Below are 15,971 nucleotides of genomic sequence, written 5' to 3'. Positions count from 1 at the left end.
GTGACGTCCATGTAGAGTCAAAGACACATTAAAAATCGATCTAAGAAGCAAACTAGCGTGAGCCACTCATTCAAGACCAAGTCTTGGTCATGCAATCAAACAAAGAATACACTGAACAGGCTTTTAGTGGCATTCAAGCCAAATGGAATCAGATTTGTGCAAAAAAAAAATTTAAATAAAACTTTCCTAATCTTAAACAAAAATACAATGCTGATACGTAAAATAGGAGGTTGGAATTTTGACAACATAGATGGGGCCGAATTTTTTTGTTTTACGTTTACGCTGCTTGAGGATTTGGATGGACTTCGGGCACAATTCTGTCATGTGGGATGATTCCATACATGATCACAAATGGCTGTTATTGCTGTGCATGCGTATCTCGCGGTGGTAGGGCTCTTTACGGAGTGCCTTACTTGGCAAACGTGATTAATCAACAAACAAGGCATTCATATCTGACAATATGAGGCACTCTGTAAAGAGCCAAACTTCCCATCAGTAGTTCCGGGGAACCGAGCGGTCACTCAAATTCCTGCTGGCCAAGGAGGAGATGCCAATCTTTGGCATAGCCCCTCCAATTTTTTTGAATCCACTCACCTGAAAATTCTTCATCATCCGACTCTTTCTTCACATCAATTCCTGTTGGTTCCAGTATTTTACCGCAGTTCAGAGATGTGATGGTATCTGGTGATATTTCTGGTTTAACATGTGTGCTGCTCTGGTCTACACTCCTCAGATCAGCAGGTAACAGAGACAGACTGTGATCCATCTTGGGACCTTGGAATGAAGCAGAAGATTATTTCAACAATCATCTTATCACCAATAATAATTGATATTACATAAAAACACACAGTCACCTTTATAAATGATTCCCAGGAGATTCCTCAGTTGCAGCTAATTTTACAGCGAGCACAACCAACTCCAGCTTCTCTCTATTCACATAAAAAGGCTTGTAGCTCATGTGAGCTGCTGCAGTCTTTTACAGACAATCACAGCAGAGTGTTTTCTTATTTAAATGTGATTGGTGATGTTGGAAATGTGTCGGATAAAGAACAGTGAAGAAAAAGTCTTCACATTAAAAGTGAATTATCCCAGACATAGGCCTGAATGAGCATTTAGCTGCTAACGTGAAACTACTTTAGCATAACTGTATCTGTTGCTGTTAAACCTGTTCACCAGCCCGCTGGACACAAACTACTTACATTTAAGCTTTTTAAAAAACAATAAAAAGTGTCAGAAGAACATTTTGAAGTCTGACCAGTCTGTGTGTAGAACGAGTTTAAATCAGCCCGGTCCTTCACCAGACCGCCACTTTAAACAGTACAAATAACACGCGTTTCTACATTTTATTACATTTTATGTGGAATAAAATTACTTACCAATACCCAAAATCATAAAAACTCTAAAATCGGATCATTTACGTCAGCAGGGTGACTCGCGCGTGCACTTCTTTGTGTTTTACTTGGTTTTCCTGCAGATGTAAACAGAAGCAGATTCGTCACACGGCAGCAGATTCGTCAATTTCAGAACTCCCAAGTAAAACTAGAAGCTGTGAGTAATCAAATAAAATGATACATATTAAAATACATTATATAATTTTATATTTAATATGTAAAGATAATATATAGATTTTATTAATGTTGTTTGTACATTTGTACAAATGAATGCAATGTAATCACATAGGGTCAGTTGCAAAAAATGACTTTTGCCTATTAAAAGTATGTTCTACATGTTGTTTATTTATCAGCAGTGTGAAATGACAGTATAGAATCACAATTTGCTGCTTCAATTTAATGTAAATTCCAAAACACCCATCCCATCGTCATGTGTTCTGTGCTGCGGCACTTTCACAATATCACATCATTTTCACTAACCGCATGCACTTTAAAATAATAGCAGAGTTCAGCTTAAAATATCTATTTTATCTGCCCAGCCCAAGTAATTTAAGACATTCTGCAAAGAGAAAAGGTTCAAATTGTCTTTATATGCTCAGTTCAAACATAAACATAGGCCCTAATGTGATCCAAACCTTCTCATTCAATGTGTTTTCTTTATATTCATTACCATTTATGTTGGTAGATTCTCACTGAAGGCATCAAAACTATGAATGAACACATGTTGAGTTATGTACTTAACAAAAAAAGGTGAAATAACTGTAAACATGCTTTATATTCTAGTTTCTTCAAAATAGCCGCCCTTTGCTCTGATTATTGCTTTGCACACTCTTGCCGTTCTCTCAATGAGCTTCAAGAGGTCGTCACATGAAATGGTTTTCCAACAGTCTTGAAGGAGTTCCCGGAGGTGTTTAGGACTTGTTGGCCCCTTTGCCTTCACTCTGCAGTCCAGCTCACCCCAAACCATGTTGACTGGCTTCAGGTCCGGTGACTGTGGAGGCCAGGTCATCTGCCACAGCACTCCATCACTCTTCATAGTTTTGATGGCTTCAGTGAGAATTTAAACTGAATTCTTAAATTAACCAGTGCAGTGATGCAAGAACTGGGGTTATGTGCTCTCTCTTTTTAGTACCAGTGAGAATTCTGGACCAGCTGAAGCAGTGATAACAGTGACTGTGGGAGATCAAGATAGAGAGTGTTCCAGTAGTGAAGCCGCGATGTAATAAAAACATAGACGGCCTTCTCAAAACCATTGAAATTAAAAAATGGCTTTAGCTTAAAGTCTCAGAACCTATCTGCTTGTCCATTTTAAAACCACCATCCATGATTACACCCAGGTTCCGTACTGAGGACTAGGAAACCAAGGTCCAATTTAGGGCTTAAAAATAAAACCTCTGTTTTGCTTTGATTTAAAAATAAAAAAAGTTCTGAGCCATCCATTCTTTGATGTCATCCAGGCAGTCAATTATTTATTTAAAAAAGCTGGTATGTGTCTGTTTTAGGGGCAGGTAGATTTGCTTGTCTTCTGCATAAAAATTGAATGAAATGTCTTCTTAAAATGGTTTCTAGAGGGAATGTGTATAAGGAAAACAGCCCTGGGGCACCCCGTATTGAACAGGTGTCTAGGACGATGTAGTCACCAATGCTGAACTAAAAACTTCTGCCATAGAGGTAGGATATAAACCAATCTAGTGCAGTCCCTTTAATAACCACACAATGCTCCAGTCAGGAAATTAATATACTATGGTCGGCTGTATCAAATGCTGCTGTTAAGTCCAGCAGTATGAGAAGGGCATAATCACCAGAATCAGCAGCTAATAAAAGATCATTAAAGTGAAGTGTTTGTCATTGTGAAACACAGCAACGCAGCATACGGTACACACAGAAATGTGTCCTCTGCATTTAACCCATCCTTCTTAGTGAGCACTGCTCACTAAGGGAGCAGTTTGTGCTTTGCTCAGTGGCACCTCAGTGGCACCTTGGCGGATCAGCATTCGAACCAGCAACCTTATGATTATGAGGCTGCTTTCTTAACCGCTAGGCCACCACTGCCCATAAACCTTATAAACTTCCAACAAGGCATTTGTTATGCTATGGAGGCCTTTAAAACCTGACTATAAAAGTTTAAGGATCTTATGCTTATCCAAATGAACTGAAGCTGGGACAGGACTGTTGTTTCCAGGAGCTTTGAAATAAATAGTGGTTTAGAAATTGGTATAAAAGAGTAGAGGTGTCTAGATGAGGTTTCTTGATCATTGGTTGAACTAAAGCCTGTTTGCAGTAAGCTGGAACAATGCCGGAGGTAAGACTACTATTAATCAATGTCTAAATGCAGGGAGCTAGGTAATATATCTTTAATGAGTCACGGTGGGCTGACATCAGTAAGACCAGGTGAAAATTTCTTATTTATTTACAGCATTTATCAGACGCCCTTATCCAGAGCGATTTACAATCAGTAGTTAAAGGGACAGTCCCCCTGGGGCAACTTAGGGTTAGGGGACACAATGGTAGTAAGTGGGATTTGAACCTGGGTCTTCTGGTTCATAGGCGAGTGTGTTACCCACTAGGCTACTACCACCATGTCACGTCCCCGTCTAGAGGTTGGGAAACATGACAACAAAGGAGATGGATGTGTGAGACTGGAATACAAATGTACCAGGTGCTTTCCGACACAAACTCTGAAGATGACAGAGACTGTGCAGCAGAAGTGCCTGTTCCACAAGCTTTTAACTTTTTTTTTGTGTGTAATGTAACCAACTTGCACTTTATCAGTCTGTATTGTAAGATACCAGATGTTGTGGGGGTGTAGACCTTTATGTTCTTGAAGGGTGGGAGGTCTGATCAACCGTCCTTATTTTTCAAATCTGCTTAGCGGATAGTTTTCTAACTGAATGGGGAAATGATATCTTTTTGTATCTGTACAGGTGGTATAGGAGTGTCATTCCATGTCAGACAGTACGTATGGTTGTCAGTTATACCTCGTTCTAACACTTATTAAATAACTGGAGAAGAAAGACACGAAGCATTTGAATTCTTTTTACTTGCAAGGAGAGCAATCAGAGACGCACATTACAGCATGCCTCCAACAGCTCTGTGCTTTCTGACGTGCCTCCTCCTTTTATTCAATACAGGGTGGTACATTCAGATGTCAGCTGGGTTTGTTCCGAACATTGAAATTCGTAGAACTTCACTGTTGTTTATCTCATGTTTGATGGTCTCCTGCTTTCTCCATCTGCAAGCTCTTTGCTCGCTGTTTTCCCAGGTCCCGCCAGGTCTCGGTCACCTCGCTCCGGCGAACTTTTTTTGCAACACTTCTCTTGTTCCACGGTTTCTCTTCCAAGCAGCTAATGATTCATGTAGCTGATGTCTTTTAGAGATTAACATTATAAATACTGATGTTGGCTAATGTTTACTATAGCTGGTGTTTTCCAGCGGTTAACATTCCAAATACAGATGTAATACAAAAAGGGTGATTGCATGATAACTTATATACTTTTTCCAACAATGGTGTAGGGTTGTGTGTTTGAATATTACCAAAACATGCCATTCCTGGTGTCTTTGGTTTCTTTTTGTAAAATGTATAATATTATTTATGGTTTTATGTCTCCTACCATGTAGTTCCTGGTGTGTGCGCATGCATGCTCCTGTAAGACCTTTTTTTACTCTACCAGAGGTAAGACTCTCCTGCCACGCTGGTTTATATAAAAGTGGATGAATCGGGTTAAATACTAAATTTGGGAGTGACAGGAGGGAGGTGCTTCTAATCGAGTTTAGGCGGAAGGTTTATTCCAACGCGAGCCTAAGTACTAATCGTTAACATTAGGGACACGTGCTGCTCTCTGTTCACTGAGTGCGTTTTTGTGTTCCTTTAAAGGAGCCGAGTTTAAGATGCTTGATACACACCGCTCACACTGATATCCAGATCACTACAAGCCCCTTCAAACTTTAAATCTGTTCAGGTGAGTGGAGTACTAATCATCCAACTCTTCCTTCACATCGATTCCTGTTGGTTCTAGTATTTTACCATAATGTACAGGTGCAACTATATCTGATTTCTTCAGTTGAACGACTGCTATACACTTGAAGAGCTTTACATCAGTATGTTCATGTTGATTACACGTGAGTTGACCCAATGTTGTTAAGTATTTACAGCGAAGAGTACACTGGTAAAGATTTGCTGTATGTGTCCTCTTGTGTTTTGTAAGGTTTGATGCTCGTGTAAAACTCTTCCCACATTGTATACACTGGTAGGGCTTTTCTCCTGTATGTGTCCTCATGTGTATTTTAAGGGATCCTGCAAAATTATTCCCACGTTGTACACACTGGTAGGGCTTCTCTCCCGTATGTGTTATCTTGTGTCTTTTAAGGGAATCTGCTCGTGTAAAACTCTTCCCACACTGTACACACTGGTAGGGCTTTTCTCCAGTATGTGTCCTCTTGTGAATTTTAAGGTGTGAGTCTCTTGAAAAATTCCTCCCACACTTTTCACACTGGTAAAGCTTCTCTTTAGAATAATTTCTCTGACGTGTTTGATGGATCTTCACTCGTCTTAAACTGTCGTCATACTTGTCAAACTGGTGCAGCTTTTCTTCAGTTTCCTCTTTACACCTTTGATCAGTGAATTTGCTTTCCAGATCTGTAAAATCAAACAATTTAAAGACACTTGAACTTGATCCATGAAATTACATGACATTTTAAGCAAGGTTTTTGGACACAATTGGTGAATAATAAATTGGTTGTTGAAAATGAAAGCGTTTTTGTCATTGTGATACACATACACACATATGGAGAAACAACTAAATGTGTCCTCTGCATTTAACCCATCACACTTAGTGTGTAGCCATGAAAGCTGCCCGGGGATGCCCTTGCTTAATGATACCTCAATGCCACCTTGGCAGTTCAGGCTTTGAACTTGCAAACCTTCGGTTTACTTCCTTACCTGCCATCCCACCACTATGGGGAAGACACAATATTTGCACAAATGAAATTAAATAGTACCATGATTGCTCTAAGTATCAGATCATTGGGATACCTTTTGACTTCAGGTGTGCCAAATTATTTTCACAAATCTAATCTAATTCTCGGAAAGATACCAAAAATGGGGGATAGTTCAGATGATCTATACAATATATATCATTTTTGGTGTACTTGCTTGTATCAGGTGTATTCTCCAAAACATTCTTATAAATAAATACATAAATAAGGTGTTGATAACCTTAAAATCAGTTCAGTGGATTTCACTGCCACACAAGATTGTACCCTGTGACTAAAAGAACAATAAGACAAGACAATAAAACCCATAAACACACTGTAATAAATAAACACTATTATGAATTATGAAAAATTGAAAAGATCTTTAAATGCATTATATCTCAAAGTTGATCAGTTTATTAATCTAATGCCACTTGAATACAAAGTTTGAAGAAGTCTGGAAGTGCATGAATATATATTATAGTATAATATTTATTTATTTTATTAAACCTTTTTATGAGTTGTGCAAACTAAGAATTCCCTGTATGGGAAGGACCTTGCTGAAGTTCTCCTCCAACACAAAGAAGATTCTCAGAAAGTGTCATCAGCAGCAAAACCTCCTCAGGAAGCTTAATTTCTTTGGAGTCAGAAAAGACATTTTACTGACTTTTAACTATGATAGTCATATCATTCTCCATCATCTGCTGGATCCATTCCATCAGAAACCGGATACAAAGCACTGTCACAAGATTATTGGACTGCCTGTGAGATCCCACATCTGTGACCAGCAGACATGCAGGTTTGCACTCAAGATTATTAGAGACCCCTCACTCTGCCTTTGAGTTGCTCCCTACCAAACACTGTCTGTGATTCCTCCGACTGGAGGACACAGAGGAAGAAGGTCACCTTTGTCCCCAAAGCTGTCCTGACATCCCTCCAAATCAACCACTATCGCCTCACACTCACCCAAACCCCACCCCCAACTCAAATCTACTCAGATTTGAAGTTCTCATTTTTTCACTTTTTTAAATTATGCACCTTGCTGCTTCTGTTATGTATGGTTATTTTATCATTGTTTATAGTACAATATAAAGAAAATTGCTATTGTGTCTCATATGTTGTGTCTAATGTAACAGTTATTGTATGTGTGAGCTGCTCCACTGCGCCTTTTAAATGGCCCCTCAGGGACAAATAAAGATCTGTGAACTAAACTGAACAGAGCATCATTACTGCTAATGGTCTTGTCTGCCACATTTGTAGTTAGTGTCATTCATGGTTTCCTGATAGTAAAAAGCCTGATGTGTTTCAATACAGTTCTTTATATGAAACAGAACTCCACTCACCTGAATATTCTTCATCATCCAACCCCTTCTTCATAGGAATTCCTGTTGGTTCCAGTATTTTACCACCGATCAGAGATGCGATTGAATCTGATGATTTTTCTGGTTTAATATCTATGACAAAGATACAGAGAACATGACAATTACAGCCCATCAGCTCATAATGAAGACAAAAATAAGTTTATTATCCTTCACTTTCACTAGACCCACACCTGTGATTGTGAACACAAATGAATCACCATCCTGAAGAAAAACAAACGTGGGAGGGTACAGATTTAGAAGGCAACATTGAACTACAAAAAAAAAAAAAAAAAAAGCAGGGTAAAATAGCAAACGTAGTGCTCTGCAGCGAGGGCACTGCCACAGCAAAGTCCCCAAAAGACAAACTAACTTATCTACAATTCCCACCAATGTACCCCAATGTACCTGGGGTGGTAGTAGCCTAGTGGGTAACACACTCGCCTATGAACCAGAAGACCCGGGTTCAAATCCCGCTTACTACCATTGTGTCCCTGAGCAAGACACTTAACCCTAAGTTGCTCCAGGGAGACTGTCCCTGTAACTACTGATTGTAAGTCGCTCTGGATAAGGGCGTCTGATAAATGCTGTAAATGTAAATGTAAACTAGTTCCACACCAACAAATGTGCAAACACAGAACCAGGACAAAATAACCAGGAGCCCAAAGGTGCCAAAGTCTAGGGGTTTAAGAAACTTAACAAGAATGTGGAGAAGAGGAGGTCTTCAAACGGTGCTTTGATTTACAGTAAGCTAACATGTACAAGACAACCGCAGACTCAGCACAGCTAACCAACATCAGAACAGCCTAAAGGAAGCAGAGCTCCAGAGGAGCTCAAACACGCCCAACAGTTAACAAAGAAGAACCATAAACACACACACAAAACTGCAGTCAGAGAGAGACGAGTAGACCTGAGCCCAACAAGTGCAGCTTTTTAAAAGCCTGAACCAGACAAAACCCACATGACTGTACCAGTGTGCACTGTGCACATTACAAGTCATTAAAACTTTTTTAACGTCATTTTTCCAGGGTCAGACTTTGCTATTGAAATTGCCCAAAGCTAGCCTCCGTTTCACTGCCTCAGCATCCATCCACGCATCACCTGTCCATTCTTTTACAGTGGGTTGCAAAAGTATTCGGCCACATTACAGCCACAAACATGAATCTATTTTATTGGAATTCCATGTGAAAGACAATACAAAGTGGTGTACAACCAAGACCTCACAGTTGGCCACACACACACACAGATAAACACACACTGGCACGTAAACACACACATCAAATACACCACGGTAGTTACCAATTGTGTAGATATTGATTGTACATTGTGTAGATAAATACATATACATATTTATTTTTTGCTGTTATTACCTTTGTTTCTATCCACTTTCTGCCGTGACGAATGCAATTTCCCACTTGTGGGACTAATAAAGGTTGATCTTATCTCTTACACTTGAGAAGTGGAACGAAAATCATACAGGATTCCAAATATTTTTTACAAATAAATAACTGAAAAGTGGGGTGTGTAATTATTCAGCCTCCTGAGTCAATACTTTGTAGAACCACCTTTTGCTGCAATTACAGCTGCCAGTCTATTATGGTATGTCTTTACGAGCTTTCATGTTACCCTAACGAAATAAGCAGTACTGGTTCACTAGGACTCAAACCATGAATACAATCATTTTATTAACTCGGTTATACTTTTCTTACCCAAGTCAGACTGTAAGAAAGTTACAAGTTAGTCTAACATAAGTCCCCTGTCATGAAAATTTCAAATTGTTAGATTATTTGACATTTATATGAGTTCCCCTAGCCTGTCTATGGTCCTGCAGTGGTTAGAAATGGCGATAGGTGTAAAGAGAGCTTTCGGACGTTCTGCTTCGCCTTTCATAGAGCGGCAGCTCAGACGGTCAGATCTGAAATTTGTCCGGTTAAGTCATAAGGAGAAAGGTTTCTCCATTTCTCATGCTTGGTATACGGTACTTGGTATATGGTCCCGTCCCAAGATGGCGACAGAGAGAGAAAGCAAAAGCGAGGCTGCAGGGCCAGCAAACTAGTTAGGCTGCGGAAACAGCCGCACATACCACCGCTTCATCCTCGCAAATGCCAGATCCATTGTCAACAAGATGGATTAATTGAGGCTACAGGTTGCAACAAACTGCATGATCAAGGAGAGCTGCATGTTGGTGTTCATGGAAACCTGGCTTCATTCAGCTGCAAGACATTTACAGCATTTATCAGACAACCTTATCCAGAGAGACTTACAATCAGAAGTTACAGGGACAGCCCCCCCTGGAGACACTCAGGGTTATGTGTCTTGCTCAGGCCCAATATACCACTATTACCACATATTTCAGTACCAGTCGTACTATGCCACCATCTGCCGCTGCTTCTGTGTGTTTTCTTCAAGATACTGAATCAAGCATACAGACTACTGGCAGATCCTGGTTCCTGGCAACTGCTAAATGAGGATTTAGCATGAGATGGTCACCACAGCCACCACCACCGTAACAACTTCAGGGATTTTCAAATGGACCAGTAGCATCATAATGGACACATATTTTTCTCTTATTGGCCAATCACAAACCCTGCACTGACACCACCTGCAGGCTCAGTCTACCCTGGAAGGGGGTTCCTCTCTGTATATCCCATTCCCAAGGTTTCTTCCGTTCTTTTTTTGTCCCTCCTAGAGTTTTTTTTTGTGTGCAGAAGTGTGGGGGCGTGTCAACTGTAGGGCCTGTCAAAGCCCATTGAGACATACTGTGATGTGATTTTGGGCTATATAAACTTAAATGTGGTTGTTGTTATTTAACCATCACCCTTGGTGAGCAGTGGGCAGTCATGATAGGTGCCCAGGGAGCATTGTGTGGGGATGGTGCCAACCTATACACTCGCCTATGAACCAGAAGACCCAGGTTCAAATCCCACTTACTACCATTGGGTCCCTGAGCAAGACACTTAACCATAAGTTGCTCCAGGGGGACTGTCCCTGTAACTGATTGTAAGTTGCTGTGGATAAGGGCATCTGATAAATGCCATAAATGTAAATTAAGAGAAGCATCAGGAAGGTTAAGAGGACTACAGGAGGAGGATTGCCATCACTGGACAGCAACAAAAGCTGGCAGGTTTGGGAGGGGGTCCAGCACCTCACCAACTACAGGCTGAGTCATGGACCTGCTGAAGGTGATGCCTCAATGGCAGAGGAGCTGAACCACTTCTTTGACCGTTTTGAGCTGGAGTAACCAGAGGCAGCTGTTCCAAATGCAGCAGCAGCTCACAGCAACTTCACCCCCACCCTTAAGATGGAGGAACATGAAGTGATATATATTTCTTATAATCACATACAGCATGTCTCAATGGGCTTTAAAAGACCCTACAGTTGACACCCCCACACTTGACCTTTCTGCACAAAAAAAAAAAAAAAAAAACTCTAGGAGAGTTTAAATGAATTGGTCTATAATTCGAATGCTGACTGCGATCAAGATGAGGTTTTTTAATCTGGGGTCTCATGACTGCTACCTTGAACAAACTTGGTGTGTGGCCGGTGCTAAACGACGATTTAAATCATTGTAAGGATAGGAATTTAAAAAAAAAAGTATAACATCGGTGCTACTTGTTTAGGAAACTTGTAGGAAGTGGATCTAATACACAAGTACATTGATTTAACAATAAGATTAGTTTAATTAAGAGGGTTGAAGCGTTCTAATTGGTGCTCTGCTATTTGAAGATTAGCAATAAAGAAGTTCAAAAAATAATTGCTACAATGATGATATTGAGTGATAGTACCCACGTCAGTCTTATTCCAGGTTTATTTGGCTACAGCATTAAACAGGAATCTGGGTTTATTTTTGTTCTTGTCTATTAAAGAGGAGAGATACAGTCAGGTCCATAAATATTGGGAAATCGACACAATGTTAATATTTTTGGCTCTATACACCACCACAATGGATATCAAATGAAGCGAACAGCATGTGCTTTAACCGCAGACAACATCTGATAAATGCATATGTGCCTCCCACTTGTTAAGGGACCAAAAGTAATGGGACAATTGGCTTTTCAGCTGTTCCATGACCAGGTGTGTGTTATTCCCTCACTATCCCAATTACAATGAGCAGATAAAAGGTCCAGAGTTCATTTCAAGTGTGCTATTTGCATTTGGAATCTGTTGCTGTCAACTGTCAAGATGAGATCCAAAGAGCTGTCATTATCAGTGAAGCAAGCTATCATTAGGCTGAAAAAACAAAAGAAACCTATCAGAAAGATAGAAAAAAACATTAGGCGTGGCCAAAACAACAGTTTGGAACATTCTCAAAAAGAAGGAACGCACCGGTGAGCTCAGCAACACTAAAAGACCCAAAAGACCACGGAAAACAACTGCGGTGGATGACCGAAGAATCCTTTCCCTGGTGAAGAAAACACCCTTCACAACAGTTGGCCAGATCAAGAACACTCTCCAGGAGGTAGGTGTATCTGCATCAGTCAACAATCAAGACAAGACTCCACCAGTGTGAATACAGAGGGTTCACCACAAGATGTAAACCATTGGTGAGTCCCAAAAACAGGAAGGCCAAATTAGAGTTTGCCAAACAACATCTAAAAAAGCCTTCACAGTTCTGGAACAACATCCTATGGACAGATGAGACCAAGATCAACTTGTACCAGAGTGATGGGAAGAGAAGAGTATGGAGACGGAAAGGAACTGCTCATGATCCTAAGCATACCACCTCATCAGTGAAGCACGGTGCTGGAAATGTCATGGCGTGGGCATGTATGGCTGCCAGTGGAACTGGTTCTCTTGTATTTATTGATGATGTGACTGCTGACAAAAGCAGCACAATGAATTCTGAAGTGTTTCGGGCAATATTATCTGCTCACATTCAGCCAAATGCCTCAGAACTCATTGGATGGCACTTCACAGTGCAGATGGACAATGACCCGAAGCATACTGCAAAAGCAACCAAAGAGTTTCTGAAGGGAAAGAAGTGGACTGTTTTGCAATGGCCAAGTCAATCACCTGACCTGAATCCGATTGAGCATGCATTTCACTTGCTGAAGACAAAATTGAAGGGAAAATGCCCCAGGAACAAGCAGGAACTGAAGACTGTTGCAGTAGAGGCCTGGCAGAGCATCACCAGGGATGAAACCCAACGTCTGGTGATGTCTATGTGTTCCAGACTTCAGGCTGTAATTGACTGCAAAGGGTTTGCAACCAAGTATTGAAATGTATAAGTTTGATTTATGGTTCTTATTCTGTCCCATTACTTTTGGTCCCTTAACAAGTGGGAGGCACAAACTGTTCCTACACTGTTCACCTGATTTGGATGTAAATACCCTCAAATAAAAGCTGACAGTCTGCAGTTAAAGCACATCTTGTTCGTCTCATTTGATATCCATTGTGGTGGTGTATAGAGCCAAAAATGTTAACATTGTGTCGATGTCCTAATATTTATGGACCTGAATGTACGTTGATTTCAGTATTTCACAAAGACAATCACTTCTTACTTCTGCATCCCTGCCACATCAACACCATCCGAGCAGCTGTTTTCTGCAGCAGGCAACACAGCCTCTAAGAAAAGCCTGAGCCAGAAGCATGTAGACGTCTCACATTTTTCATATTTGTATGGTAATGCAAAGTGTTTGAACAAAGGAAGGGAGGCAGAGTAAGTGTGTGTGTTAAATTTTATGATTTGTTTTATTCTTTATTTTTTTTGTTCAGACAGCTCAAGTGGCACTTTATTTGTTTTTTGTGTTACTAAATAAAAAATGATCTATTATTATAAAAGTTCAAGGAGCAAGATGTTTGTGCACTGTTCTGTTTTTAAATAAAGGGTTGGAAATAAATGCCTTTCTTGTTTTTTTTTATATATATATATATTTTTTTATCTGATTCACCAATTAATCAACAGATTAATCAATTATTTAAAAAATCGTTAGTAGTAGCCCTAATCAGAAGGTTGGCAGTTCAAATCTGCAACCACCAAGCTGAAGTGCCACTGAGCAAAAATTCACTCACTATCTGAAATGCTTACGTTTTATTTCACTCACCTGAATGAATCACATCATCCAAGTCCTGCTTCTCATCCTTCACTGTTACTTCCACTGTTTCAACCAAATTCACAGGTGTGATGATATCTGATTTCTTCTCTGTACGCTTGTCGGCCTTTTCTTCAGTATGTAAATGTTGATGATGTTTGAGTTGATCTAATGTTCTAAACCATTTAGAGCAAAGAGTGCACTGGTAGGTATTTGCAGTATGTGTCCTCTTGTGTCTTTTAAGGAGTGATGCATCAGTAAAACTCTTCCCACATTGTATACAGTGGTAGAACTTCTCTCCGGTATGTGTCCTCTTGTGTATAATAAGGTTTGATGCTCGTGTAAAACTTTTCCCACATTGCACACATTGGTAGGGCTTTTCTCCAGTATGTGTCCTCTTGTGGTTTTTAAGGTGTGATGCTCGTGTAAAACTTTTCCCACATTGTACACACTGGTAGGGCTTCTCTCCAGTATGTGTCCTATTGTGAATTTTAAGGTATGATGCTCGTGTAAAACTTTTCCCACATTGTACACACTGGTAGGGCTTCTCTCCAGTATGTGTCCTCTTGTGAATTTTAAGGTGTGATGCTTCTGAAAAACTTTTCCCACATTGTACACACTGGTAGGGCTTCTCTCCAGTATGTGTCCTCTTGTGTCTTCTAAGCAGAGATGCTCGTGTAAAACTCTTCCCACATTGTACACACTGGTAGGGATTCTCTCCAGTATGTGTCCTCTTGTGAATTTTAAGGTGTGATGCTTCTGAAAAACTTTTCCCACATTGTACACACTGGTAGGGCTTCTCTCCAGTATGTGTCCTCTTGTGTATAATAAGGTTTGATACTCGTGTAAAACTCCTCCCACATTGCACACATTGGTAGGGCTTCTCTCCAGTATGTGTTCTGTTGTGAACTTTAAGGTGTGATGCTTGTGAAAAACCCATCCCACATTGTACACACTGGTAGGGCTTCTCTCCAGTGTGTGTTCTGTTGTGAATTTTAAGGTGTGATGCTTGTGAAAAACCCATCCCACATTGTACACACTGGTAGGGCTTTTCTCCAGTATGTGTCCTCTTATGTATAATAAGGATTGATGTTCGTGTAAAACTTTTCCCACATTGTATACAGTGGTAGGACTTCTCTCCGGTATGTGTCCTCTTGTGTATAATAAGGTCTGATGCTCGTGTAAAACTTTTCCCACATTGCACACATTGGTAGGGCTTCTCTCCAGTATGTGTTCTGTTGTGAATTTTAAGGTGTGATGCTTGTGAAAAACCCATCCCACATTGTACACACTGGTAGGACTTCTCTACAGTATGCGTCTTTTCATGTCTTTTAAGGAGTGATGCATCAGTAAAACTCTTCCCACATTGTACACACTGGTAGGGCTTTTCTCCAGTATGTGTCCTCTTATGTGTAACAAGGTTTGATGCTCGTGCAAAACTCTTCCCACATTGCACACATTGGTAGGGCTTTTCTCCAGTATGTGTCGTCTTGTGGTTTTTAAGGTATGATGCTCGTGTAAAACTTTTCCCACATTGTACACACTGGTAGGGCTTCTCTCCAGTATGTGTCCTATTGTGAATTTTAAGGTATGATGCTCGTGTAAAACTTTTCCCACATTGTACACACTGGTAGGGCTTCTCTCCAGTATGTGTCCTCTTGTGAATTTTAAGGTGTGATGCTTCTGAAAAACTTTTCCCACATTGTACACACTGGTAGGGCTTCTCTCCAGTATGTGTCCTCTTGTGTCTTCTAAGCAGAGATGCTCGTGTAAAACTCTTCCCACACTGTACACACTGGTAGGGCTTCTCTCCAGTATGTGCCCTCCTGTGTTTTAAAAGGTGTGATGCTTCTGCAAAATTCTTCCCACACTCTTCATACTGATAAAGCTTCTCTTTAGAATAATTTCTCTGTGGTGTTTGAAGGTTCTTCACTTGTCTTAAACTGTTGTCATACTTGTTGAACTGGTGCAGCTTTTCTTCAGTTTCCTCTTTACACCTGTGATCAGCAATTTTGCTTTCCTGATCTGTAAAATCAAACAATTTAAAAGACATGCTTGATCTTGATTCATGAAATTACATGACAAGCAATTATTTTGGACACAATTGGTGAATAATAAATTGGATATTGAAAATTAAAGCATTTTTGTCATTGTGATACACAGCAGCACTGCATACAGAGAAACATCTAAATGTGTCCTTAGTGCGTAGCCATGAAAGC

General features: G+C 40.3%; 3 protein-coding genes across 3 annotated transcripts in view; 1 reads left to right on the top strand and 2 right to left on the bottom strand.

The window, feature by feature from the left end:
• Nucleotides 1-13,820, bottom strand: part of LOC114785596 (zinc finger protein 420-like) — a 33,383-nt gene extending 19,563 nt beyond the window's left edge. The window contains exons 1-3 of the mRNA XM_028971980.1: nucleotides 13,765-13,820; nucleotides 7,706-7,816; nucleotides 5,556-6,027 (exon numbers count right to left, since the gene is read on the bottom strand). Coding sequence (XP_028827813.1) covers nucleotides 5,556-6,027; nucleotides 7,706-7,739 — 506 coding nt within the window. The 5' untranslated portion in view covers nucleotides 7,740-7,816; nucleotides 13,765-13,820. The remainder of the gene's footprint in view (nucleotides 1-5,555; nucleotides 6,028-7,705; nucleotides 7,817-13,764) is intronic.
• Nucleotides 1-15,971, top strand: part of LOC114785464 (zinc finger protein 493-like) — a 478,845-nt gene that overhangs the window by 310,882 nt on the left and 151,992 nt on the right. The gene's annotated exons all lie outside the window — the stretch shown is intronic.
• LOC114785703 (oocyte zinc finger protein XlCOF6-like) lies at nucleotides 13,886-15,842 on the bottom strand (the record flags this gene model as incomplete). Its single annotated transcript, XM_028972224.1, has 1 exon — nucleotides 13,886-15,842. A coding segment is annotated over exon 1 (1,920 nt), but the record flags the coding sequence as incomplete, so codon positions are not given.

This window comes from Denticeps clupeoides, chromosome 3 (assembly GCF_900700375.1).
Source record: "Denticeps clupeoides chromosome 3, fDenClu1.1, whole genome shotgun sequence".
Classification (NCBI taxonomy): domain Eukaryota; kingdom Metazoa; phylum Chordata; class Actinopteri; order Clupeiformes; family Denticipitidae; genus Denticeps; species Denticeps clupeoides.
Note: the sequence above shows the minus strand (reverse complement) of the source record. Positions and strands in the feature narration are given on the sequence as shown.